We start from the raw sequence: 26,668 nt of genomic DNA, 5'->3' as shown, positions 1-26,668 counted from the left end.
CCGTGAATTTTGTGGTTGATTGTCGTGGTTTGTCCAGGGTTACAATGACATACTTTGTCAGCAAAGACAAATATTTTAACTGTATCGTTGCTGATACTTATTCCCTTGACTTTTTTCATGCCTGATGACTATTCCTAAGATTTCTAAAATGATGTTAAAAAGGAGTGGGGACAATAGATTACCCTGCTTCACCCCTGCTGTTAACGGAGATACTTCTTGTGGTTTTCTCTAGTATGTAACATCCTTCCTTGAAGTTGTTCACAGTGGCAGACTGGTATGGGAGCTCTCTCTGGAATGGAGCCTGCCCCAATGTCTTTAAGACTGACCACATTCTGTAGCTGCCCATTTGTAAACAGGTCAGTGGCACTGCTTTGTAGGGAGAAATATCCTGCTTCCTTCCTAGGTAGTTGCCTTCCTCTTCTTTGTCATTTTTCCCAGTGTGGGACATGTGGAGGTCAGGGCAAAGAAGGGGAGCCTGGGTCTTCCTTTGGAGACTTTTCCAGAACCCACCTGATTCTTCCCTCCCCTACCCCAAGCATTAAGAAGTTGATAGAAAGGTCCAGACAGAAAGATATGCAACCTTAGAATCAGGAACTATGGACAGGGAATTGAGACAAGCCCCAACCAAGATTCATGTCTAGATTTTTCAGAGGGAGAGGTAATTGATGGCCAGCCTGTGAGTCCCAATGAGTGCCTGAGGAAATTCCACCTCCTCCTCCCCCCCTCCCCCCACCTGTACCGAACTTAGGTGAGGACTTGGATGAGAGTTGTGCCAGATGGGCTGGCTGTGACTTACATCACTGGAGGGAATAACTACATTGTTGAGAACACAACTCCTTTGGAGTTGTGGAGAAAGACCTTCATGTTAGAGATTCAATTTGAGGGTCCAGATATCCTGGAGCATTGCTGCTTCAGAGGTTGGTAGAGGGGCAGGAACAGAGAAAGGCCCCTTGCAAAGTGGCACCATCTTGGTAGCCTGCCCCCGATAGAGTACATGACTGGCTTTCATGGGAGGAACTTGCTGTCAGATGCAGTTGGGTTGGGAGAGGGATGTCATGGTGGCAAAACTCTGGAGGATCTGTCTTGTACAAAGGAAATAGGCCTCTCAGACATCAGCACCCTAGGACATGCTCATATTGCCCACCTTTGTTACAGCTCTGGTAATTAACACTAACGTCTCAGGTCTTAGTTCAAAATGACTTCCTAATGTTCTCAATGTCACAAGGAAAAATGTAGCAGGTATACCTGCTTCATTTTTTTTGCCTTCATATCCACAGACCCTGGCACAGGAGTAGGAGGAGACACTTCATAAAAGCCACGAGGGTTGGCTTGAATTATGGCCTCTAATGGCAGTGACTCAGTTAGCTTAGTTGCTAACTAGGTCTGAATTTAAGCTTGCTTTCTCCGTGGAACATTTATTTTTACTATGCCAGTGACCACTAGGACACCCCAGAGTTTATGTAGCCATTTTCATAGATCTTGTGCTTGCCAGGGACACTAGTAAGCAAGCAAACATTTATTAAGTGCCTACTGTGTGCCTTATAAGTAGAAAGTGAGACAAACCTGTGGGCCCTCTTCATGGTAGGTTAGTATTTAGGTCTGTCCAGAACTGTAACCAGGACAGGGCAACTGGGACTTTTGCCAAGGGTAGCAAATTTAGCAGGTGCTGACAGCACTTCTAGTCATTTGGTAGCCCAGGAATGACATAGTTTAGTGCCTAGTTAGCAAGAATAACGTGCTAAAATCCTACCTAAGATTGGGGTGAACTTCTCCATGAAAGGATATTTTTTCATTGATCAAAATACTGTATTTTGAAGGCTCAGTTGGCAGGGACTTCAGCAGCCAACTAGTCAGGCCGTTCCTAAAAGGGATCCCTGTTTTAACATGTCTCACCAGATTTATTTTCGTTCTTTCACAATAAATTAAATGTGAAATAAGGAGGAAAAAATGTTTGGGGCCTTAAAATCTTCAGTTTATATCTCCTGGTTCAGTATGAACAGTACAGTACAGTACAAATCATCCTTCTAAAACCAGAGCTAGCGTGCTGTTGCCCCCTGTCTTCCCCCCCCCCATTGCAGCAGCATCAACCCCAGTCCAGGGCAAAGAGCGTCCAAGTGTCATTGGTGGGGTGGCTGTCAGACACCAGGTCCAAGGAGATGTCTGCTGCTGCTTCTTCCTCTGACTTCTCTTCAGGATGGGGCCTATAGGAGGTGAAGGAAGAGAGCAGTGAGAGTTGTGCTCAGTAACAATAGCTGCCCTTTGCCTAATGAGATCAAGGCTGGAGTCCTCAGCCTTTTCTCAGGTTTCTGGCCACAGGAAGCTAGCCAACCTGGATGACTCAGTATCCCCAAAGCAGCCTTCTGAAATGTTCTTCTACCGTTCTTCCAGTCTAGGGTGTAGAATGAGGGCATGTTTGTGGTTTGTGTTAACTGTCTGTGGGACACTGTGACCAACTGGTTCAGTTCCATGCCTCAGTTTCCTTTTCTGTAAGAAAAGGACTAAATCAAGGGTTTTTCACGTTTTTGCATTATGGGTGTAGTAAACCTTATGGACCCCCTTCTCAGAAGAATGTTTTTGACATAATTGAGGGAAATACCAAGTTTCAATTAGCGGACAGTGAAAATGAAAATGTCATTTCCCACCATCTCAGTTCCTGGACCCTTGATTAAGAACCCTTGAACTAAATCATCCTTTGGGGAGTGAAAAGAACACTGGCTTCGGGGTCACACAACCTGCCTCTATTGCTTGCTTCTTTTGTGTGCCTCAACTTCCTCATCCTGTCAAATTGTTGGAAGAAAGTGAGTAGGTGTGGTTCTTAGCCTGGAATCAGGATGTCTGAGTTTGAATTCTGCCCCATATACTTACCAGCTGTGTGACCCTGGGCAAGTCACTTCACTTATGTTTGCCTCAGTTTCCCCATCTGTAAACTGGAGATAATGACAGCACCCATGTCACACAGTCATTTTGAAGATTAAACGAGCTCACATTTGTAAGTGCTTTGCACCTTCAAATGTTGTAAAAATGCTGGCAGTTGTTATTATCTCAAAGAACTGTGCATTTCAAGGTAGAAAGGACCTACCTTCAGGGTCTTTCACTCCAGCCCCTTCATCCTGCAGATGAGGAAACTGAGGCCCAGAGAGATTAAGAGAGTTGTAGATTACTCAGTTAATTACTCAGCACCTGGGATGTGAACTGAGGTCCTGTGTCTAAATGAAATGGTGTTTCTCTCTCTCTCTCTCGCTCTCTCTCTGTCTCTCTCTCTCTCTCGCGCTCTCTCTCTCTCTCTCTCCCTCTCTCCCTCTCTCCCTCTCTCCCTCGCTCTCTCTCGCTCTCTCTCGCTCTCTCTCGCTCTCGCTCTGAAAAATGAAGGGTTCCCAGCAGATGCCAGATGCCAAGTATGGATCCCTGTCACAGATCAACGTGGTGAACCAAAAGCCAGTGTCTCTCACCTAGGGACTTCTTGCCTTGTCTGGGAGAGACAGAGACAGCGAGAGAAAAGAGTAGTAGAGGCACCTGCAGGCGTTTCACCTGTCCCAGTCTCCGTTCCTTTATCTGTCAAATGAGGCCAATAATAGCCCCCCTTTTCCCACGGAGGGTTTCCCACCCCGAGGGTGTAAATGTCAGCTTGTTATTCATCCTGGGGTCGCGGCGTCGGGGAGGGGAGGCGAGGCGGGGCTTTCTGCCCAGCCTGGACCCGGGGTGAACGGGGGGATGGTGGGTCACCCCGAGCCGCACCCCATCGCCGGCCTTCCCAGCGCACGTGGGCCGCCCCCGCGGCACGTGGGGCTCGGTCGTAGCCTCTGCGGGCGCAGCCTCCGCGGGGCCCTTCAGGTGAAAGTGCCCCGCAATTGGGGGCAGCCGCCTCCCCCTGCGGCCCACGAGGGGCGGGCCGAGCGGCTCTCCGGGGGATCCCCAGGCGGGGAGGGCAGCTCCTGAGTGCCCCTGGCTCCAGGCCCTGGAGGGCGAGGGGAAGGCCCCCGGCTGGCACCCCGCTCCTCGCCCCCCCCTGCCGGTGCCCCCTGGCGCCGCGGCGGCCCCGCGGCCCCGCCCGCGCCCGGCCCCGCCCCCGGCCGGCGCGCCGCGGCTCCTCCCTCCTCCCAGTTCTCAAGTCTCCCAGTCCGGTGGGGCCCCTGCTCGAGGTGCGCGCTTGGGTGCCTCTCCCCCGAGGCCCCCGCCCCCGCCCCCCCACCCCCCGCCGCCTCCCCGCCTCCCCCCGCCGCCCCCCGCCGCCATGCAGAAGGGCTGGAAGAAGCCCCCGGCCCCCAAGCCGCAGCCCGAGGTGAGGATGGACGACTACCTGAGCAGCCTGGGGCTCCACCGCAAGCTCATGCCCAAGGATGCCTCCTGCCTGTTCCGGGCCATCTCGGAGCAGGTACGCCGAGGCCTGGGCCCCCGTGGGGAGGTACAGTGAGCGCCCATCGTGAGGTGGGGGGTGGCACGGTGAGCCCCAATCGTGGGGTGGGGGGCGCAGTGGGCCCCCGTCGTGGGGTGGGGGGGGGGTCTAGTGAGCTTCCCTGCGGCTGCCCACCCCGGGGCCCCATGGTGGGGGGGGTGGCACGGTGAGCCCCCCGAGGCAGCCTGCCCCGACCCCCCCACTCCTCCCCGCGTCCGCATGGTTAGCCATGGGGTGCTGACCACGGGGCGTCAGCCACGGGGAGCCCGACTTCGAAGGTGATCTCCTCTCCTTCAGCTGTTTTGTAGCCAGGTCCACCATTTGGAAGTCAGGAGGGCTTGCGTGGCCTTCATGAGAGAAAACCAACATAGCTTTGAATCTGTAAGTGGGACAGACTGGAGGGGAGGTGTGGGGGACACTGCCCTGGGGTGGGGTCTGCCGAAAGTCCTGCTGCTTTCCTTCAAGCCGCCCCTCCACGTGGCTCGACTTTCCAAGGCTTTATGCGGATCTCGGGGCTAGCCCTAGTTCTCCGCGGTTAAAAATCATGGTTCCCCAGCCAAATCCACCCTCTGCCTTCAGCTCAAATTAGGAAGCCAAAGCAAAGATCCCCACAGTTAGCCATCTAGACTGATGGTGAGGTTGTGGCTTGAGGTGAGAAAGGCCGTGAAAGACAGGAATGGGAAGTACCTTGTTAGCTGGCCGGTGGTGGGGCAGCGCTCAGGACCCACTTTCTTGAGCCAACTGAGGTTTTCATGGCTCTTAGGAACATCTGTATGAAGATAACTCAATGCTTACTTGTAAGGATGCACAATTAGTTTCAAACATCTGGCCTTGTACATAATAAACCAGTGGAACTGGCCCCACTCCCCTAACGTATTGACTAGGAAAAAACCCCAAGCAAGCCAAGTCCTAAGTCAGCCCACTTCTGATCTATATCCTGATAGAAGGGCGTTTGGTGATGGCTCTATTTCAATGGCTTTACCCGTCTATTTCACACCCCACATGGCTTCTATAGATTAGCAGAAAAATCCTTTGCAAAGGGGCCCTGCCAATGTTTGTTGGCTGTTGAAAATTCTGAGCACATTCAGCAGGGCTTGTATCCATCATGCCTCCTTCAGGCAGAGGTAAAAGGTGAAGCAGACAGCCCTTCTGTGCATGGGATACAATACAACACTGTGCAGATTTTACAGTTGTGAGGAACCTCCAAAAAGAGATGCAAGGAGGGGCCAAATCTTAGCCCAAGCCCTTACTTATCTTTTAATGACACAGCCAAAAAGATCTTCAACAGCCCCAAAACAGAGACCTGCCTAGGTTTGGTCATTAAGGATCCATACCTCTTCCCTGGTTCCTTAAAACAGGGAGGTGGCCAGACTCTTGAAACTTTCTCAGTCAGATTGGTTTGAATGTAAAGCCAACTGGGACATTTTACAGAGTTCCATCTTGCCCAAACCAAACAACACTGCTGAAGCTAATGAAAACCCAAACCATTAGTGTAACTACCCAGACCTTCTGGTTAGAAAGGGCAGTTCATACATTTTCAAGGTTCAGCCGGGGTCCACCACTCATTAGCTGTGTTGTGTGACTTTGGGCAAGTCACTCTGTAGGCCTCAGTTTCTTCACCTGTAAAACAAGAAGTGGGGGAATGAGAGGAGCTCCCAGGTCTCTTCTAGCTCTCTCAAACCTGGTCCTATGGCACAAGTCAGACTAAAAGTCTTCCTTGTACGGTCTGATTTTGTTGGAAACTTCACACCCTAAAGTTGTCCCTTAACCTCATTAATGAGGCCAAGCATCCTGTAGGTTTTCCAGCTCTAGTGGAGGTTCCTTGAAATGTGCTGATTGGCCATCATTTGAGAAATTGGCATTTTGGAGGCTACCAATAAAAAAGGCAGGCCTTTGGAGAATTGTGAAGTGGCTTCCATCTAAGCAACTGAGGCAGCTAGCCCTTAAGCTTCTTAGGACTTGTTGCTGCTGACTTCCCTCCCCCTCTCCCCCACCTCCTTAACTTTTTTCTTAGTACTCCAGGAGGTGCTGTGCCAAGTGTAATCACCTTATTAGCTTCAGGATTGTGGGGCTGAGCAAAGTGAATACATGCTAGGAGTTTAAATGCAGAAAGCATTAACTCTTGCTTAGGGTTTGCATGGTGTGATACTCAGTCCTAGTAATGAGTGCCATGGAGCTGCTTACAGTCAAGTTTGTTTTATTTTCCAAGTACGTGGAAGGATCTTTTGAAAAGTACCTGGAGAGGTTGGGAGATCCCAAGGTAAGCCCAAATGTAGTTCTCTCAGCTTTGCTATTCAGGGGCCCTTGAAGGGTTGGAGAGTGGGCAAGGAGGGTAAGGCAGCATTTGGGAGGATGTTGCCAGAGCCCACGCATTGCAGCTCTGGCCCTTTAAGGAAATATGTAGAGGCTTTTAAAAAAAAAAAAACAAACAGCTGTTGGAATCAAATGTATTTCTTGGAAAAATTTTAAGAAGTTGACAGCTGACCTAATTCAATTGTCCAGTTTTGAGAATTTATTAATATAAAAGTCACTAAATCCCTTAGTGTATGGAATTCAGAATAGCTTTTTTAAAAAAACATCTATTTTGAATATATCCAACTTGAACTGATAATTGAAAAGAGGGGTTTCGGCCCTTTGTCATAACTTCCTCATAACTGGAAAATGTTAATGGCCAGAGGACTTACCCCTTCCCCTTTCTGGGTCTCTGGAAAACGGAAGATTGGATTACTAAATGGGTAACTTCTAAGGCTTCTCTCTCCTCTAAAATCTTGGATCCTAGGACCCAGCTCCAGACTTGGAGCCCTAAACTGGGCTTTATAGTACATTCTCAATGAGCAAAATGGGGATGGAGGGCTACATCAAGGAACTCACAGTAGTTGACTGGGGGGCTTTTAGCTCCAAAGTGCTCAGAAAGAAAACCAAACAAAGGCTGTATATACTGTTTCTCCCTAGGAAAGTGCTGGCCAGCTGGAGTTAAGAGCCCTTTCTCTCATTTACAAGTAAGTTTCTGCATCCTCTCCTTTCTGATTTCTAGAACATGGGACCCAGGGCACTCCAGTTACCTTGAAGTGACCTCTGGAGTCTCCTCATGGATTATAGTTGTCATTTAAAGGTGGTGGGATAGACTTGGCTTCTCATGTTAACCCTTTAGGACAGGGAAATGCATCTTTTTCGGGGAGCCAGAAGGTTCTAGGGCTATCTTAGTGCCTGACCCTCTAACACTTGTATCCTTGTGATGGTTTTTTTTTTAACCACAGAATGTACATTTTCCAGTCTATTGGGTCATGGGTCTTTTTTGGCCTGGGACAAGAGGGGTGTAGGATGTCTCTTGTTGAAGGGCATGCCAGTCTCACGATTTATAGTTCTTATGCATTGGTCAAGACAGGTCCAGTTACAGCCCCCTCCTCTGGCCTGGTGCCCAGACTCATGCTTTGGGCTCCTCCCTTCTTCTCCCAAGCTCCTGGCATCGCCTGGGAGGGGGGAGTGAGATCCTGGCTTGGCTGCTTCACCCATATAAGCCAGCACATATTTGGACAGCATTCACTGGGGACCTTGCACTGTGCTAGGCCTCTACCCTTCTAGACCTCACCCACCTTGTTTGGGGTGGGGGTGGGGAGAGAGAGAGAGACCCATCCTCCTTAGCTGTGTGACCTTGGGTAAGTCACTCTGCCTCTGTGGGCCTCAGTTTCTTTATTAAAATAGGGAGGAGGGCTGGAAAATATCTATGGTCTCTTTTAGCTCTAAATCCTGTGATAAAAGAATCTGGCTTATTTAGAAGATAATATTTTTCTCCAAAAGGCTCCAAGACTCCTTTGTGGAGCACACTCCCCCCCACCCCGTTCCCAGGACTTTTTTTAATTACTGCTTTTTCCCTTTGGAGGTGGTCTTTGCCAATCATCACATTCATTTTAGCCAGACTGTAACTATATGAAGGTGTGTTGGGCCAGAGATAGTCACACAGTGTGATTGACCTGAGTTCTTACACCTGCCTTGGGTCTGGGATGGCTGGTGTTCTTTAGATGAAAGCCTGCCTAGCTCACAGAAATGCCAACCCCAAGCCTAGAAGAACTTTGACCTTGGGGAAGTGAGATGACTTTCGTGAATGTCCCACCAAGGCAAGCTCCCTGCTGTCAGAGGGGAGAGACTTGGGGCTTTTAAAGGAATCTTGCCAGGATCTATCATCAGGTTTTGGGAGCAGATGGGCAAGGGTGTACTGGGGGGAGGGTGTCCCCTTTGAGTCTGTGATTAAGCTTTGGTGGGACAGTATGGTGCAGTGGGAATTGTGCTGCCTTTGGCGTCTGTCTTGGCTTGATCATTTAGTCCCTATGTGGCCTTGGTTTGCTTCTCTGTGGGATAAGGTGGTTGGACTAGGTGATGTTGAAGGGCCCTTCTGGGGGTAAATCTCAAACAGCTCCCACACCCTGGCCAAATCCTTTGACCTGTGTGAGTTTTGATTGCTTCCCCTTTAAAATGGAGTTGTTAGGGTAGATGAGGTTCCCTTGGCCCCTTCTGAATCTGTGAGCCCAAGATTTACTTTATTTGAGCAGTTACTCATAATGTAATGACACAAGCTGAGGCTCTCGGGCCCCTTCGGTTACTCAGAGGTCTTAGCTTGTCTGGACCCTTGCACCGCCCAGCCCTGTGGAACATTCAGGAGGATCCAATGTGAAGGAACAACTTAATGAGGCCCTTTGCACTTACTTTTGTGTTGGGCACACACAGGCATTGATATATGTGTGTCTGCCTTCTCTTGGAAGATGCAAGTGTATGCACACGCTCCTGAACAGTCAGATAAATTCTTTTCCTCCCATTCAGGACACTTGAAAAGTCCTGTAGGCCTTTAGGGACAGTCAGATTTCGGATACTGCCTGCCTTGCTCATTTAGAAGCATGGCTTTGTCTAGCGCTAACTGCCTTTGAAATGGGTTTGGTTATTTTTTGATGGTGTCTGACTCAAGGGAGAGAGGTACAACATGGCAAACAGATTTTCTCAAGCCAAGTTGCTGCTTTGATAGGCTCAAGCCACTTGCTCATGTATAAGTTTTTGTGTCTGTGTGGAGCATACCATGAGGGTTCTCCTTTCACCCCTTCCTCCTTCCATTTCTCTGTCCATCCAGTCGAGACTTCATTCTCTATCGGTACCCTGGAAAGCCTCCAACTTACGTCACGGATAATGGCTATGAAGAAAAGGTAAAAACTGGAAACAAAGGAGAAATGGATGTGTGATAGGGTAGGGTCACCAGATGGTTAAGGAAGAAAATCTCTTTAGAATTTGGCAAACCTGCTTTACGTCCCCAAGTGATGAGGGATGAAGGGGCAGATGGCTCCAGTGACATTTCTTCCTGCATAGATTTGTTGATCAAGGCTAGTGAGAATGTGCCATTGGATAAGTGTCTGAAATGAACTTGTCTTCTATTTCGTTAGAGGAAGCCAGGGGCATCTTGGAGAGCAGAGCTGACCTTGGAGCCAGCTCTACCATGTTACATTTTCCCACCTAAATGGAGAGGGTTTCTTTGTCTGGGAGTTCCCGTCCTAGAGTGAGATCCTGTCTCTATCACTATCCTTAACGTTTTGCTGACAAGCAAGGCTCACTTCTTAAAAGTGATTGAAGGCAAGTCCCCTAAGGCTCTGCTTGTAACTCCATAGCATTGGGAAGAGAAGTACAAGGTAAGCATGATTACCAGATTTGCGTATGGGTTTTTTTTTTTTTTGCCTTTGTGAAGGGAGCCTTTTAGTTTCTTGCCATGATTATACCTGGCCTAAGAAATAGGAATGGAAGATTATAGGCTGTTACTTTCTTCTGAGGGCCCTAGACTTGGGGAGAGAATGGGAATTTTGATTGGAGGTTAGGAAGAGGGTAAGAGGCCCTGGAGGGAGGACGGATGTGAGTGGAACTCTGCTTTGGGGAGCTTGGACTGTCTGAAGATGGCCGAGAAAGAGGGGAGCATGTGGATCTACCAGGAGGTGAGTGAGAACCTGGAGGGCCTGAGCAGCCCATTGGAGGGGGCCCTCCCACTGCCCCTTCCAATGGTTAATGCTTTAGAAGATGATTTCACTTCCCAGCCGCCCCCACCCTAGGTCCTTAACACAGAAGCAGACATTTGGCACAGCATTTTGAATAAGGGTCAACTGATTCAAGCTGGATTTGTTACAAGCAAGCAGGGAAGAATGTTTACATTACAGAGACAGCCTGACTTATTTATTGATTTATTTTTAGTTTTCAACATTCATTTCCACAAGATTTTGAGTTCCAAATTTTCTCCTTATCTCTCCCCTCCCCTCACCCCCAAATGCTGTGCATTCTGATTACCCCTTCCCCCAATCTGCCCTCCCTTCTGTCACACCCCTCCCTTCCCTTATCCCCATCTTCTCTCTTTTCTTGTAGGGCAAGGTAGATTTCTATACCCCATTACCTGTATTTCTTATTTCCCAGTTGCATGCAAAAACAATTCTCAACATTCGTGCCTAAAACTTTGAGTTCCAACTTTTCTGCATTCTTCCCTCCCCATCCATCCCCACTGAGAAGAAAAGCTATTCAATATAGGCTGTATATGTGTACTTGTGCAAAAGACTTCCATAATAGTCATAATGTGTAAGACTAACTATATTTCCCTCCATCCTATCCTGCCCCCATTTATTCTATTCTCTCTTTTGACCTTGTCCCTCCCCTAAAGTGTTAATTACTCCCTCCTCCCATTTGCCCTCCCTTCTGTTATTCCCCCTCACACCCCACTTATCCCTTTCTCCCCTACTTTCTTGTAGTGTAAGATGGATTTCCAAACCAAATTGAGTGTGCATGTTGTTACCTCCTTAAGCCCATGTGATGAAAGTAAGCTTTACTTTTTCCTTCTCACCTCCCCCTTTCCCCCTCCGTTGGAAAAGTTTTTTCTTGCCTCTTTTATGAGAGATAATTTGCCCCATTCTATTTCTCCCTTTCTCCTCCCAATGTATTCCTCTCTCGCCCTCTTAATTTTAGTTTTTTAGGTATCATCCCTTCCTATTCAACTCACCCTGTGCACTGTGCGTGCGTGCGTGCGTGTGTGTGTGTGTAATCCACCCAACTACCTAAATACTGAGAAAAGTTTCCAGAGTTACAAATATTGTCTTTCCATGTAGGAATGTAAACAGTTCAACTTTAGTAAGTCCCTTATGACTTCTCTTTGCTGTTTACTTTTTCATGCTTCTCTTGATTCTTGTGTTTGAAAGTCAAATTTTCTATTCAGCTCTGGTCTTTTCATCAGGAATGCTTGAAAGTCCTCTATTTCATCGAATGACGATTTTTTCTTCTGAAGTGTTATACTCAGTTTTGCTGGGTAGGTGATTCTTGGTTTTAATCCTAGTTCCTTTGACTTCTGGCATATCAAGCCCTTTGATCCCTTAATGTAGAAGCTGCTAGATCTTGTTATCCTGATTAGATTTCCACAATACTCAAATTATTTCTTTTTGACTGCTTGTAACATTTTCTCCTTGACCTGGGAACTCTGGAATTTGGCTACAACATTCCTAGGAGTTTTCCTTTTTGGATCTCTTTTAGGAGGTGATTGGTGGAATCTTTCAATATTTCTTTTACCCTCTGGTTCTAGAATATCAGGGCAGTTTTCCTTGATAATTTCATGAAAGGTGATGTCTAAGCTCTTTTTTTGATCATGGCTTTCAGGTAGTCTCATAATTTTTAAATTGTCTTTCCTGGATCTATTTTCTAGGTCAGTTGTTTTTCGAATGAGATATTTCACATTGTCTTCTATTTTTTCATTCTTTTGGTTTTGTTTTGTAATTTCTTGGTTTCTCATAAAGTCGTTAGCTTCCATCTGTTCCATTCTAATTTTTAAAGAGCTATTTTCTTCAGTGAGCATTTGAACCTCCTTTTCCATGTGGCTAATTCTGCTTTTTAAAGCATTCTTCTCCTCATTAGCTTTTGGGACCTCTTTTGCCATTTGGGTTAGTCTATTTTTAAAGGTGTTATTTTCTTCAGCATTTTTTGGGTCTTCTTTAGCAAGCTGTTGAGTAGCTTTTCATGATTTTCTTGTGTCACTCTCATTTCTCTTCCTAGTTTTTCCTCTACCTCTCTTACTTGATTTTCAAAATCCTTTCTGAGCTCTTCCATGGCCTGAGACCATTGCATATTTATTTTGGAGGCCTCTGATGGTAAGCATTCTTCCTCAACTAAAAGAATGGAAGAAAATACCTGTTCACCAAGAAAGTAACCTTCTATAGTCTTATTTTTTCTCCCCTCTATGGGCATTTTCCAATCCTGTTACTTGACTTTTGAGTCCTTTGTCAAGAGGAAGAGCGTACTCTGGGAACACCTGTAAGTTCTCAGTTCCTCCATGGTGGCACAATGGAGAGGAGTAAACCCTACGCTCTGATCTTGGAGCTGCATAGCTTTTCTGCACAGGATTTGCAAGTAGAATTCCCTTTCCGGAGCCTCCACCAGCTCTACCATGCCAACATTCTTCCTCACCCCAGGGCAGCCACTCAGGGCTGAGATGCAGATCAGCGGCTCAATTCCCTCAGGGGCTTTAGGCTGAGGCATCCAAAAATGGATGCTGCTGCTGCTGCTGCCGCCACTGCCGCTGCCACTGCCACTGCTACTGCCTGGGCCAGGGCTAGGGGAGGACCCTGTTTTCTTCTCACCCAGGTGAAACAGGTTTCTCACTGACCTTTGAAGCGGTCTTTGGCGTTTGTGGATTGAGGGATCTGGGAACTGCAACTGCTGCCAGGGATTCTGCCTGCTCTAGTCCTGTCCCTGCCTTGTGGCCCACATTGGGCTGCGCTCCACGCTGGTGCAATAGACCTTTCCCGTCAGCCTTCTAGGCTGTCTTTGGCCAGAAATCTCTTTCACTCTGCTGTTTGGTGGCTTCTGCTGCTCTAGAATTTGTTTGAGTCATTTTTACAGGTATTTTATGGGCTGTGGCAGCAGAGCTGCTCCAGTTTGTCCTTCTACTCACCATCTTGGCTCCGCCGACAACCTGACTGTTTGAATTACTATTTTATGAAAGTCAGGGGGTTATGAAAAGTGATTACAGCAAAGTTACTTTGTGATTTCCTAAAAGCCTCACAGAATGAAGGTTTGGTTAGTTAGCGAAGGGCTGGAAGTTTCGATGTGTCCTCTGCTCACAAGCCAGCTGCCAGCATGTGGTCATGTGGCAAAGGCTTTAGCTTTCCTTGGGCATCAGTCCAAGTATCTCCTAGGAGGAAGCAAAGGTTTGGGAGCCTTAGTTTTGGTCAAATTTTCCGGTGGAGTGTCTTCTTGATACACACAGACACAAAGAATACAAACGTGATGACAAGTGTCCAGGGCATATCTCAACAAGGATGGTGTCTTCCATTCTCCTTGATAAGTGTTCCTTTGGCTTCTGGTGAGGGGGAGCCTGGTAGCTTCCAAGGCAGCCCTTTCCACTTTTAAATAGTTTGACTCATTATCAAGCTGGTTGTCAATTCTGTGTTTTCCCAGATGTCCAAAGTTCTGTCTGCTGGGGTCAAGTTTGACTTGGCCCGCCCATGTGACCACTCTCATGTCTCATATGTCCTAATGGTCTTCTCTTTAGACTGAACATCCCCAGTTCTTCCAACCAATGGAAAAGTTGCTGAATTTGGAGGCAGGAAAGGTGGGTTCCGAAGTCTGGCCTTACACAGCTGTGCAACTTTGGGTGAATCCTTTGATCTCTCTGGGGCTTAGTTTTCTCTTCTGTAAGACAAGGTCATTCACTGGAATCTAAATGAATCATTTCAGAGGCCAGGCTTGAAGTCCTTTGCCATCCTGGTGACTTTTCTGTGGACCCTTGCCTTATCACCAGTGACCATCTCAATTTTCAACCCTAATCTGTTTGGTTTATAGAGGATCTGATCTCAGGGCCAAGCCTAGAAAGTAGATGCTCCCTTCTCTAGTCTTGTGCCCTGCTTTTCTTAAGCAACCTAAGGTCACATCAGCTTTGGGGACTGTTATATCATCCTTGACAGTTCACTGAGACCCTCAGATCTTTTTTCAGATAAACTGAGATACTGATGTCTGTGCGCATGCCCCCCATTTGTGATGATTTTTTTTTAAAAATCCTAAGTGATTTGGTCATAATATTTAGGCTCGTTGAATTTTATCATCTATTACCTTTGGTAATTCTAGGCTGGTGAGCTCTTTGTAGATCCTGACTTACATGTAATGTGCTAGCCCTCCTCAGCTTTGTCTCCTCTGTAAACTGGCGACAATTGCCTTTATCTGAACCCTTGATAAGAATGTTAATTGTGCAGGGTCAGGCTGATCCTTGAAGGAGTTTTCTAGAGATAGCCTTCCAAGTTGAAGTTGCCACATGCATTCAATGTCGTCTTTGGGTCTGGCCAGTTGACCAGTTCTATGTCTGTTCAGCTTTCTAGTTCACTGCTCTTATCTTTTTTGTCCATGAGGGTGGCATGAGAAGTTTTATCAGATGTGCTCCTCTAGCCCAAGCTCTATAGTATTTTTTTGGCATATCAAGGAATTGGGAGTAGTGTAGTCTCTCTTAGGGTTGATGGGGATCGCTAGGAATCTTCAACTCCTGGGAGGCTGGTTGGGTTTTGAGTTGGTACAGACAGCTTCCGTGGGGAGACTTGGTGGGAGCCCGTCCTGAGCTACAGTTATCATTCTACCAAATACTCTTTTTGTTGCACAGCCTTCCCAGAAGCTGCCCCGGGCTTTGGGGCCAGTGGTGGCTGGCTGAGTGTAACACAAAGCTGCGTGACTGTAGCTGCGGTACATGTATGCTCTTCCCCCTCCCCCTTTAGATCATGCTCTGCTGTTCCAGTAATGGGCATTACGATTCCGTGTACACCAAGCAGTTTCAGGCTGATGCTGCCGTTTGCCAGGGTATGTAAAGGCTTCGGTGATCTTGGCCCTTTTTCCCTTGGTTTGCTAAGGGGGGAGGCGTTGAGCGGATGGTGCCTGATAAGTGGTGGTGGTGGCGCTCCTGCTGGGGGGGCACAGTCCTGGCCCTGAAAGGGGAATGTGCTCCTCTCCTCTCAGCTGTACTGTATGAGATCCTCTACAAGGATGTGTTTGTGGTGGATGGGGAAGAAATACGAGCTGCCCTGGAGGTATTTCGTGGCACTCCCAGGAAGAACAGAAACAGCGTCTCCCCAGGCAGTGACGACAGGTCGGATCTCTACAATTCGTTTTGTCGTGATCGTGATCGCAGAGCGGGAAAGGCAGGAAGTGATCCTCCTCCCCTCAGGAGAATGACTTGTTGGCTTTTTATGTTAGGGGGGGCCAGGGGCTCTCACAGTAATGAGTTGGAGGATAGATAGGCTTTTGTTCAAATTCTGGCTCTGCCACGCAATTGCTGTGTGACCTGGGGTCAGTGGGACCTCAGTTTCCTTCTCTGTAATGTGAGGTGAACAGATTCCGTGGCTTCTATGACTCTTTGTAGCTGCAGATCTATAGCCCTGTATTCACTTTCCAGCTGTGATGTACTGTCCAACCCTCAGACCCTGTCCTGTTCTGGGTTCCCTGTGACTTGTTACTCTGTGGTACCGGTGGTCCTTGGGATGGGGTGGGAATTGAGGGCCATGCTGTGAAGACTTGAATTTTCCTGCTGCTGGTGAACCACCAGATGGCGCCATCCACCATGGCTTCCACTTAAACCGCTGACAAGCCTAACCTGACTTTATCTTTGCTGATTGAGCAGGGTGGACGATTGGGGCCCGAGCACCAGCAGTGGCCATGATAGGTGCAGGCACGGACCAGAGGAAGGAAAGGTTGGTTACCTGACCCGAGCCTCTGGTCTTCTTGGCTTGATGTTCTTTTCTCCCCAGGGAGCACACTTGACTTGAGACTCCCACCTTTATTGACCTTTCAGCCTCCAAACCTCCTTGTTGTTTAAATGGAAAAAAACCCACTTGGGCACAAACTTGGGGTCCCCTAGCCCTGGAACAAGCACTTGTGAAACTCTTTTCTAAAATCCAGTCGGAAAGCCTTGTTATAAATGCAGCCAACCCCCAGGTTTATCATTAGAACCTTTGTAATGAAAGCTTTTCCGTTTATCTTCCACAGCTTTGCTTTCTGTCATTTGAGAATTCCAATCTAGAAAATTCCGTAATTTCTACAATTCGTTTTCTGAAGCTCCACTAGGTGGACGTCTCTCCAGCCTTCTCCCAACAAGGCATCCTAGCATAGTGATTTGGAATCCGGCTCTGGGGTCAAATCGTGGCACTATTGTTGACCCTCTGAGTGACCTTGGCCAACTTGACCTTCCTTGGGCTCAGTTGTTCCTTTTTTTTAAAATGAGATTAGCTCCTGTCAGCTCTGCTGTTGTATGAGTGCCCCTGTCTGGGCTCCCTTTTCCTCTTCTCTCAAAGGAGGCCATTAAACTAATCCCTTCAAGCCTTAATGTTGTGACACAGCTCTTTGGGTGATACTCTTACCTCTCTTTTCTGGGTCTCAGTTTCTTGCTTTTGTAAAAACGTGGAGTTAGACCAAATTTTCTTTGAAGTCTCTTGAAGTTCGAATATTCAGTAACCAAGAGTACATCGCTGCCCTGAGGCCTCCTTTTCTCCTTCTCTGTAAAAGGCAGGGCTTTGAATGAAGTCCCCAAATGCCCTTCCCCTCGGCATCTGGGGATCTCTTTGGTATCCATGCTCACATAGCAAGTGATCTTAATGATAACAATGCCGCAGGCCCCAGGAAAGGCTTGGTGGCAAATCTCAATGCTGACTGTCTAGGGTGTATTGGGCTGGCCAAGTGGAAAGGGAGGACTTGCCAGCATTTGGTACACAAGCCAGTCACCCAGGTGAACTCCACATGGCTCTCACTACCCATTCTTGGCTGCTTCACGTGGTTGCCTTTGGCCTCTTTGTCTCTTTGGGTTTCTGGGTGTCAGTACACAAAGGGCCTCTCCTTTTTAAAGAACGATAAGGGGAGGATAGACATCACCTAGATATTTGTCCCAGAAACTGGGAAAAACAAGAAGGAAAGGGAGTTGATGGCCTGGCTTGGTCAGTTCTAGCTATTTGGGAATCTTGTTTCAGTTTTCAGATTATCAGTCCAAGATGCTTTTCCCCTACAAAGTAATGAAAGCTCTGGACCCAGAGATCTACCGCAATGTGGAGTTTGATGTTTGGCTGGAAAGCAGAAAAGGTGGGTACTCTGGGTATCCTCCTCCCCTTGGGGCCTATGGGCTTCACCTTAGCCTTGCAGCAGCCTCACCAGGGAGGCATTGTAAGGATACCTACCCTTGTTCTATACCTGGGGAGCCTGTGATGCAGAATTACCATTTCTTAGTTGCCCGCGTACAGAAGAACAGTCTGAGTCAGCTGTAGAGACCCTAGAGGGGGCCAGTGGACTGGGCACGGTTGCATTGCTTCTATCTGGCTTTTTTCTTTGTTTCTTCATTTGCTTTGTAGAACTTCAGAAATCGGACTACATGGTGTTTGCTGGGAGACAGTACTTTCTGGGAGACAAGTGCCAGGTAGGTCAATGCCATCCTCTGCAGGCAACAGGCACTCTGGCACAGTCAGGCTTTCTACCTGCCCAAGGTCTGATTGTAGTGCTCAGAGCCTTGCCTGCCTTCATGCCAACTCTGCTGTCAGTGGGTGGGTGGAGAATCTGCCCGGTTTACCAGCTGTGTCTGGCTGTGTTGCTAAGAGCTTACTGACACAACTGGCCTGAGCTGGTCATCATGAGAGGAGTGGAAGCCTTGGTACCTCATGGCCTTAAGGCCAAATAGAAGATTCACTCATCGCTAAATTAAGGGATGGTTGGTGAGGCAGATCACCTAGAGTGGAAGCAGTTGTAGGACCCTTGGTCCGAAGTTTTGCACTTTCAGATGCTTGAGCCACATCCGTGATGGAAAATAGCACCAATTCCTTCCCCCCCTCATCTTATTGGCCCTTTCTATTCTTATCAAACCTTAACAGCCTGTTAGGTTCTCGGTGGTGAGATCCCAAAGGACAAGTGCCTAACTTGGGCCCAGCATGAATGGGCTTCCTTTGGCACTTTCTGTTCTACATCTGCCTTCTGTTTGTGACCCCCTCCCCGTGAGCAGCTGGGTCCCGAGTGGCATCCCTGGGGTGGGACTGCTGGGGCAAAAGAGACTGAAGCCCTAGCTATACAATACCTCAGACTATTCTCACCCCCTTTCCTCTTCAGGTTCGATTAGAGCCCAGTGGGAGATATTACAGTGCACACATTCAGGAAGTCAGCAATGACACCTCTTCTGTCACAGTCTTCATTGAGGAGCTGGCAGAGAAGTAAGTGCGTGGGAAACCTGGGGTCAGCTTTCCGCCTTGTGAACTGAGCAACTGCTCACTGCCATCCAAATGTTATGTTGGGCCATTTTGAGGCTTCTGATGACCTGGTGAGGGAGCTGGCCCCAATGCTGTTAATGCCGTTTTACAGTTGGGTAAACCAAGCCATAGAACAGACCAGGACACTTGCCTGCAGGTCACACAGCTAGTGAATGCCCAAGGCCTCAGCTTCCAGTCCAGTATGGTAGCCACTGAGCTATAGCCAGCTCATTCTCTGAGCTGTATGTCTACAGAGTTGGCTTCCCCAGCCCAGATTACTCACACTGCAACTTTTTAAAGTTGGGAATGTCCAGTGAACTGATTGGCTCCTACTTTCCAAGGGGGCAAGCACTTAATAAGGACCTACTCCCTATATGCAAAGCCCCGGGCTAGATCCTGAGAGTGGGGTATAGGTGCTGTGGGCTCCTGCGGGCTCTGCCCTCCAGTTGCTTCCATTCTACTGAGTGGCAAGGGTAGAGAACCGTGGGCAAGGCCCTGCACTGGGGACAAGATGGTCCTTGAATGAGTCCCAGCCCTTGCCATCCCAGGCCTTAGACCCAAATTTGGATGTTGAAAATCCTCTGCAGAACTGTCTCAGTGAAAGTAGATGCTACGTACAAACAAGTTGGGGCTATGAGCCCACTCTGGAGAAGTCTTTTGAGATTTTTTAAATTAAATTATTTTGTTTTCAGTGTTCCACAATCACTTCCATATATCTTAGATTTTTTTCCCCACTCTCCCCCTCCTCCCCTCCCTCCCCACTCCCTCCCCAAGACAGCATACATTTTTATATAGGTTCTACATATACATTCCTATTAAATGCATTTTCACCTTAGTCATGTTGCATAGAAGAATAAAATGAATGGGAGAAACCATAAAACAAAACAAATCGTAACACTAGAGAAAATGATCTGCTTCATTCTGTGATCCAATTCCATAGTTCTTTCTCTGGATGTGGAAGGCATTTTGCCTCAAGAGTCCATTGGGAATTTTTTAGATTCTTGGATTGTTGTGAAGGACTAAGTCTACCAGAAAAATTCCTCGCACACTGTGGTTGTTGCTGTGTACAAAGTTCTCCTGGTTCTGCTCCTTGCACTCAGCATCAGATCATACAAGTCCTTCCAGGCCTCTCTGGAGTCTTCCTGTTCATTATTTCTTATAGTGCAATAGTATCCATTACATTCATATACCACAATTTATTCAGCCATTCCCCAGTTGTTGGGCATCACTTGGTCACTACAAAGAGAGCTGCTATCAATATTTATGTACATGTGGGTCCTTTTCCCATTTTTATGTTCTCTTTGGGATACAGTCCTAGAAGTGATATTGCTGGGTCAAAGGGCATGCACATTTTTGTAGCCCTTTGGGCATAGTTCCAAATTACTCTCCAGGATGGTTGGATCAACTCACAGCTCTGCCAACAATGAATTAGTGTTCCAACTCTCCTACATCTTCTCCAACATTCATCATCTTCCTGTTTTGTCATGTTAGCTAATCTGATAGGTGTGATGTGGTACCTCAGAGCTGTTTTGATTTGCATCTCTCTAATCAATAGTGATTTAGAGCATTTTTTCCTAAGACTATAGATAGCTTTAATTTCTTCCTCTGAAAACTGCCTGTTTGTCTTTTGAGATTTTGTTAGGAGGGGGTTCCAGTTGTCCATATGTGCCCCAGTAGGAGTGATTCCACACACAGGAATAAGACCTTAAGGGGTCACCGCATCTGGTTGCCATGTTTCTCACCCAACACATCTGCTGCTTTGAAAAAGCCCTGGTGTTCCTCAGAGCCTTTCTTCTGAGAAACACAAGGGTTTTTCTGGGCAGATAAGATGGAACATGGTAGCAGCACTGTGGGAAATGAGGCGGGGGTGTGGGGGGAAGCAGGCAAGTGTGTTGGCAAAGGGGTCTCCCTCTATTGTGCCCTGTCTTTCTCTCAGACATGTTGTACCGCTGGCTAACTTAAAACCAGTGACTCAGGTGACACCTGTCCCTGCCTGGAATGTGCTTCCCAATCGAAGAGGAGGAGGGGGCAGTGGAGGAATGTACCCCAAGATTGCCAGTGGCTACATTCCAGAAATGGGTTTGTATTGGAAAGACTTTCCTCTTCCCCCCCCACCCCCCCATTGTTTCCGTAATACATTTCTTACTTCCTTCCCTAGTTGTTTTGCCAGGGACTTAGAGGCATATAGTGGCCCCGATTCCTGCATTGGGGACCTTTGCAATTAGACCTTGATGATAAAAGCCCAAATCCCAGGAGAGTGTCTGGGTTGGGTGTCAGGCGCAGTGCTGGGCCCTGCCCGCACTGAGCTTAGACTGGAGGAGATGAGTAGGAATGACTTGCCTGGCTGAGCTGGAACTGGTCCTGACCCTGTTCCCGAGCTGCAGCTGCTGAAATTCTGTCGGGCTTTTTTGTTGGGGGGGGGGGGGGGGGAGGGTTGCGGCTTGTGGGACCAGAGGTTCGATTCTGAGCCTACCTTTTACACTCTTACTTCTGTTACCCCCCCACCCCCCCACCCATGACAGACCTGGACATGAAGGGACAGAAGAAGATGCTGAAGAAGGTTCATGGGAAGGAGGTTTTCATGACAGTGGCTTGCAGCAGGGGTGAGACCATGCTCCCCCCTCGGCTCCAGCACAGCTTTCACAATGCTCGTGCCTCTCCCATTCAGTGCCACCTTCCAAACACTGGCTCCATGATGACTTATGAGCAGTTTCGTCCCCAGCAGCTGCAATCTCAGCGACACGGACGGGGCCTTGGCGTTGCCAGGTAAGGCTCTTGAAGCAAAGAACTGCTTGACCTTGTAGTCACCCAGTGGGACCGCGGAGGACATCTCAAGCTCCTTTGCACTGTCTTTCCTTTTTTCTCTGTTATACAACTCTGAACTTAGCAGCCATAACTACAACAAGCACAGTGGAACAGGGAGAAAGGGGGCCTGTGTGGGGCTGTCATGTCTAAGCTGGCTTTTCCTGCCTCTGAATTATATATAAAAAAACCTACCCAATCACTTTCAAAGCTGGCCTGCTTATCTGTGCTTCTTTCTCTACTGTGCATTTCAAGAACACACTCCCCCCTCCCCTTTTGCCTAGCTTCTGCTCCCCCAAATGGAAAAAGACCAACCCAACCACCACATCTGCCTTGGCATGCAGGAGGAATCTTGGAGGTGGCCACTCCCCCGACATTCGGCTGTCTCCTCCTCTTTCGGGGAGTGGGTGTCATCCATCCCTTTGGGTCCCTGCATCCTCACTGGGGGCTCACTGCATCTTTCTGCGTTGGGGGTTTTCTTGTGCATTGTTCTCTGGGTTCTGCACACTTCCCTGGGTGTCCTGGTTAGCGTTCTCACTTGACTTGTCTTAGAAATGTATGCCTCAGGTGAGTAGAGGGCTGCTTCAGAGAAGCTTTGCTAGCAGCAGCCCACAAAATGGGGAGGTGCAGAGAAGATGCTGAGTGGGGCGTCATGTTGACAGACTGGCTGTGCCACAAAGCCTTGTGGGAAGGTCCCCTGGGTGCACTGTGGTGTGGATGGGACCTTGTGGCACCTTTAGGGGCCTGCTGACCACCCTTGGTAAGGATGTACAAAGCCCCATTTTTTCTGTGTAACTGCTGAGACACATAATTTTGCACAGTCAGCAGTGAGCGTTAGTCAGTGCTTGGTTTCTGTAGGGGAGGAGCACCTCGATTCGTAAATAGAAACAACCTGGTCACTCCAGAAGTTACCTTCTATTCTGGACCGGGGAAGAGATGCTATCAGAGCTATAACAACTTCTCCTTTCGGTCCCGGTGAGTCAGTGTTCCAGGGAGAGAAGGATGGAAGACCCTGGGGGGGAGGATGGACTTCTCCCTATAACCCCTCTTCTTCCCCCCAACTGCCCCAGGTCTTACAGCCGGAGCCGCCGGCAAATGCACTGTATGAACAAGGAATACAGCTTTCCCTCTGAGACTGGAGCTCCACCTAGAGGCATGGAGGAAACAGTCACCTACTATGAAATTGAAGAAGGCGATGAGACTGCTTACCCAGCTGTAGTGGTGAGTGGGTGCTTCCCCACTAACCAGACTTTTGGAGGGGTCATTGGCCAGCTGTGTGACAACCTTGGAGGGTCATAATCAGTCATCTCATTCAAAGAGAGACATACAGAAGGGAGAGAATCGGCAGGCCTGAGGCCGGGCATACGTAGCTAGAGACTTTGACTGGTATTGATGGGCTGGCATGTGGAGCTAAAGCTAACAACATAATTCACTTCACCAGGGATAAGTGTCCAGTCCAACATTTGGCTTCAGACCACCTACTTTATTGGGACGGAATGGGAGAGGCATGTTTAGACAGCAGTTTTTCTGCAAAAGAACTGGAGGTTTTAGTGGACAGAAAACTCACTGGTATTTGAGAGTAATAGGTCAGCCAAGGAAGCCAATGTAACCTTGGGCTGAGACTTCCAGAAATGAGGAGAGGATACTCCCTCTGTCCTCTGCCCTTGTCACATTGCTCCTGGAAGGGTTAGTACAGTTTTGGGCAGCACAGAAATAAGCTACTTGCTATCCAGAAGGAGGGTAGCCTTGAGTCCCTGCCGTAGCAGGAGCACACAAAGGAGCCAGGGCCATGTAACCTGGAGAAGGTAAGATTTGGGATGGTGTATGGTGGCTTGCAAGGAGGAGGCCCTTTTCAGTTGGGTGTCAGGAAGAGCTTTCGAATCATTGGCCCTGCCCCAAGTGGAATCCCCACTTTCTGGATGTCTTTGGGTGAAGGCTGAGTGGCTCTTGTCAAGTTCACTGCAAAAGGGGGCCAGGCTGGATTGGGCAGCTGCAGAGGCCCTTGTCAAGGCCCAGGGCCGAGAAGCAGGGATCCTTGCAGCAAAGTCAATGACAGCCACTGTTGGCCCACCTTTTCGTAGTGGAGGCTTCAGTGAGTTATCATGACCCAAAGCATCATCCTGGCTGGCTCCCCACCTGGTGAGGCAGGGAGCTCCTCTGGCCTTGGCCAAGCTGGTCTTCAGGCACACTGAATGTGTAGTTCAGTTTGGCTTCCACTTCTCAGTTGTGTGTTTGCCTCCAGCAAAAGCCTCCTCTGCTTCCTTGTAACTGAGCCCAGGTTGGGGTGAGTTCTTCTAAACCCAAAGGCCTGAGGAGGAAATTGTATTCACCTGCAGACCAGCCTTTTCTGACTGAGAGAGGCATCCACATCAAGAAGGAAAGTTGGCATTGTACTTTTTATGCCCCAGATAAAAGTGCACCTGCCATACTTATACTTATGTGTGTTTTTTGGTTTTCAGCCTCAGAATACCACATCATCAATGGTCCCTCCTGCTGCTGCTGGATTCTGGGTAGCAAGACAGGGGCCCACCCCTACGGCTTCAGGCAAACCAGCTGTGGCTTCATCCGAAGAAGAGGTAGATGAGCCCAGTGACAGTGGTGGGTATCTCACAGTGGCCTTCGCAGTCAGGGCTAAATTTCTGTGGCATCCTGGTTGGCTGCAATTGGTTGCTCTGGCTCCTGAGGCTGGATAGGTAGCAAAGGCATTCACCTATTTGAGGGGGCAGAGCCAGTCATTTCATTAGGAAGAAAAAGAGGAGGAGCTATGGGATTAGCAGATAAGAAAAGAAGGGCAGCTGAATGAGTGGCAGTGGATTGGCATCAGTTGACACATGCACTGTGCTGCCAGTCCTGCTTCCAAGGAACTTCCAGTCTCCCTGATGTGGAGGTCCCAGCTTGCCCTGGGATCAGGGGAAGGCCTAAGATTAGTAAGTGAGGGAACAGTGACCACTGAGGGCCAGCCCGACTGTGTTGGGAACAGGTCCTAGCAACACTGGTCAAGACTGGTTTCTTTTCCCTTTCTGTGCAGGGTTAGTTATCCAGAGATATTAGTCGAATACCTAAGATCCAGGGAATGCTAGAACCAGAGTTTTCCTCAGGTTATTTTTTGTGGGGGTAGGGCTGGGGCTAGACCCTTGACTTGTGGTATAGGGAAGTCTTGGAGAGCAAACCCCTTCTGCCACAGGTCAGTTCTTATTCTGCAGCTTTGGAGCCTAAGAATTGCCTGCAGTGATGGGAGGGAGGGATGTGCCCTGAATCCCATGGCCAACTCTTGTCTTGTTAGGACGTAGATCTTGAACCCAGCTCTTTTCTTCCTGAAGTTGGCTTCTACCCACCATGTCATACAGTTTCTTGCTTACTTAGATTTGAGCAAAACATTTGTTGGTCTTGTGTTTTTCCAATGAACAACATGCACAGGTGTAGGCTAGAGAGCAGTTGAATTCTGGAGTTGGTTCAGTGATTGGTCCCAAAGAATAGTCACAAAGGGGACAGTGCCAGCTTGGAAGGACCTCTCTGATGGGATGCCGCAGGTGTCTGGGATAGCAGGCTTAAAAAATGAACTGGTGCCACTAACTGGTTTCTGGGAAGAAGATGTTGTATGAAGTGTTAGGTGGACGTGTATCTGGGTTACGGGATCCTGTTTTGTGCCTGACTTGGGGGCAAATGGTTAAATTTTGAATTGTGAATCCAAACAAGGGCTTTTTCAGAAACTAAGGTTGAGGTTACAAATGTATGCCTTGAGTGAAACTGGCAAACGGGTAAGACGTAGCTTGGCCCTTTGACTTTCCTCAATTGAATTCCTGGATTGTGGTTGGAAAGGAAACCTGGAAGCAACTTCCCTGCTGTCTGTCGGCTCTCCCGGATCCTTTGGGGTCGAGGCATTCCCACAGGAGTAGCACCTCTGCTTCCAAAACAGTCAATTATGGGTAACAGGAAGTTACCCTGATGGGACTGCGCTTGTCTGTTAACTGATCCCTGGTCACGAACCTTGTCTTTTTTTTTTTTCTTCTAGGCGAATGCCAGGATGACTATGTTTATCCCACAGGTCAGTAACCTTTGACTTATTGTTTCTACCTTACAGAGTGGTATGTTACATCTTGGGATAGTGTACTCATTAGGGGCTTTCACTTTGTGTCTACCCTGCAGACCCAGACTATGAAACTCCATCGGTTTATAGCACGACTGAATCAACGGCTAACCTGGTAAGTTGAAATCCCTTGAGCCACAAGCAACTCTGCCAGAGACAGGAGGGTTGGTAGGAGAGGCAGGGCTGACTCGGACAAGCATCCTGTGCTGGTTCTAGGGCGTATCTTTTCCTGTCACAACTGACCCTTATTCTAGTCCCAGGTTGACAGAGGTAGGTCAGATCTCCCAAATCACTCAGGACAAGAGATGTGTTGGCCTCACTGGAGTCTCCTATGGTCAGACTGAGAGCTGGCAGCTGCCCCACATGTGCTGAGGTCAGCAAGTGGAAATGAGAAACTAAGAGAAACTCTGCATTGACCTCCCCCCCACCCCAGCTAGCTGACTTCTGACTCCTGCTGAGAGCCAGCAGGACCTCAGAGGATTTCCTGGTGCTGGATCAGAGAGCTGGGGGCCCAGTGGGCCAGAAGCAGTCATTGGAATTTGGCATCTCCCATAGAGGAGAAATTGTTGAACCTTGGCAAAGGCCCCAGGGCTAAAGGTTCAGAGAATTTGGGCAGATAATTTGTAAAAAGGAAACAGGTTATTAATTATTACTTGAACAGTTGTTCAGTCTCACTAAAGGAGACAGGGGGAAGGTACAGGGGAAAGAGCCCTTGTTCTGGAGGCAGAGGCTGCAGGCTCAAATCGTGCTGCTACTTCTTACAGCCTATGTGACCCTGGACAAGTCCTTGCTTTCCTTGGGCTTTGCTTTCCTCAGGTGTAGATTGAGGGGTTGGTCATCTCAGCCCTAGTCTAAGACCCTGCTTGCTAGTCCAATGACCCAGGAGATACTGGTTCACAATTGGGAGCTTTCACCTCTGCCCCATTACATGGGCAGAAGTCAAGATAACAGGAGGAGAACTTTTCACAGCAGCCATCTTTACTCATACCAAACCAGAGCCACACATGTGCCCTCGGATCAGGGGTTGCTTGAAGAAAGTAGATATTAACACCAGGTAGCATCTCTCAAAACCGTGATGGTCCCACAAGTAGGAGGCAGAGAAAGAGCTAGGAAGCCTTTTGGGCATGGGACAAAGTG

General features: G+C 48.4%; 1 protein-coding gene and 1 long non-coding RNA gene across 9 annotated transcripts in view; one reads left to right on the top strand and one right to left on the bottom strand.

Annotated features, from left to right (window-relative positions):
• Nucleotides 1-1,950: 1,950 nt before the first annotated feature.
• LOC140515723 (uncharacterized) lies at nucleotides 1,951-3,804 on the bottom strand. The gene is made up of 2 exons (XR_011971178.1): nucleotides 3,450-3,804; nucleotides 1,951-2,201 (listed from the first exon to the last, which is right to left on the bottom strand). It is a non-coding gene; the product is annotated as an uncharacterized lncRNA (long non-coding RNA).
• A 404-nt stretch (nucleotides 3,805-4,208) lies between these two features.
• The window catches only part of LOC140515719 (UDP-N-acetylglucosamine transferase subunit ALG13-like), a 36,543-nt gene continuing 14,083 nt past the window's right edge, over nucleotides 4,209-26,668 (top strand). For 4 of the 8 annotated variants that reach the window (XM_072626582.1, XM_072626578.1, XM_072626581.1 and 1 more), the window contains exons 1-19: nucleotides 4,209-4,372; nucleotides 4,691-4,774; nucleotides 6,603-6,653; nucleotides 7,346-7,392; nucleotides 9,510-9,582; nucleotides 13,941-14,000; nucleotides 15,148-15,229; nucleotides 15,386-15,515; nucleotides 16,047-16,116; nucleotides 17,386-17,494; nucleotides 17,761-17,825; nucleotides 18,506-18,606; nucleotides 20,579-20,721; nucleotides 21,165-21,408; nucleotides 22,303-22,419; nucleotides 22,515-22,665; nucleotides 23,904-24,042; nucleotides 25,457-25,489; nucleotides 25,591-25,646. In XM_072626582.1, the coding sequence (XP_072482683.1) occupies nucleotides 4,232-4,372; nucleotides 4,691-4,774; nucleotides 6,603-6,653; nucleotides 7,346-7,392; nucleotides 9,510-9,582; nucleotides 13,941-14,000; nucleotides 15,148-15,229; nucleotides 15,386-15,515; nucleotides 16,047-16,116; nucleotides 17,386-17,494; nucleotides 17,761-17,825; nucleotides 18,506-18,606; nucleotides 20,579-20,721; nucleotides 21,165-21,408; nucleotides 22,303-22,419; nucleotides 22,515-22,665; nucleotides 23,904-24,042; nucleotides 25,457-25,489; nucleotides 25,591-25,646 (1,896 nt within the window). In that variant the 5' untranslated portion in view covers nucleotides 4,209-4,231. The remainder of the gene's footprint in view (nucleotides 4,373-4,690; nucleotides 4,775-6,602; nucleotides 6,654-7,345; nucleotides 7,393-9,509; nucleotides 9,583-13,940; nucleotides 14,001-15,147; nucleotides 15,230-15,385; nucleotides 15,516-16,046; nucleotides 16,117-17,385; nucleotides 17,495-17,760; nucleotides 17,826-18,505; nucleotides 18,607-20,578; nucleotides 20,722-21,164; nucleotides 21,409-22,302; nucleotides 22,420-22,514; nucleotides 22,666-23,903; nucleotides 24,043-25,456; nucleotides 25,490-25,590; nucleotides 25,647-26,668) is intronic. The other 4 variants (XM_072626580.1, XM_072626579.1, XM_072626583.1 and 1 more) reach the window with 4 other exon arrangements.

The sequence above is a fragment of the Notamacropus eugenii genome, chromosome X (assembly GCF_028372415.1).
Source record: "Notamacropus eugenii isolate mMacEug1 chromosome X, mMacEug1.pri_v2, whole genome shotgun sequence".
NCBI classification, from domain to species: domain Eukaryota; kingdom Metazoa; phylum Chordata; class Mammalia; order Diprotodontia; family Macropodidae; genus Notamacropus; species Notamacropus eugenii.
This window is presented reverse-complemented; position numbering and strand designations above follow the sequence as displayed.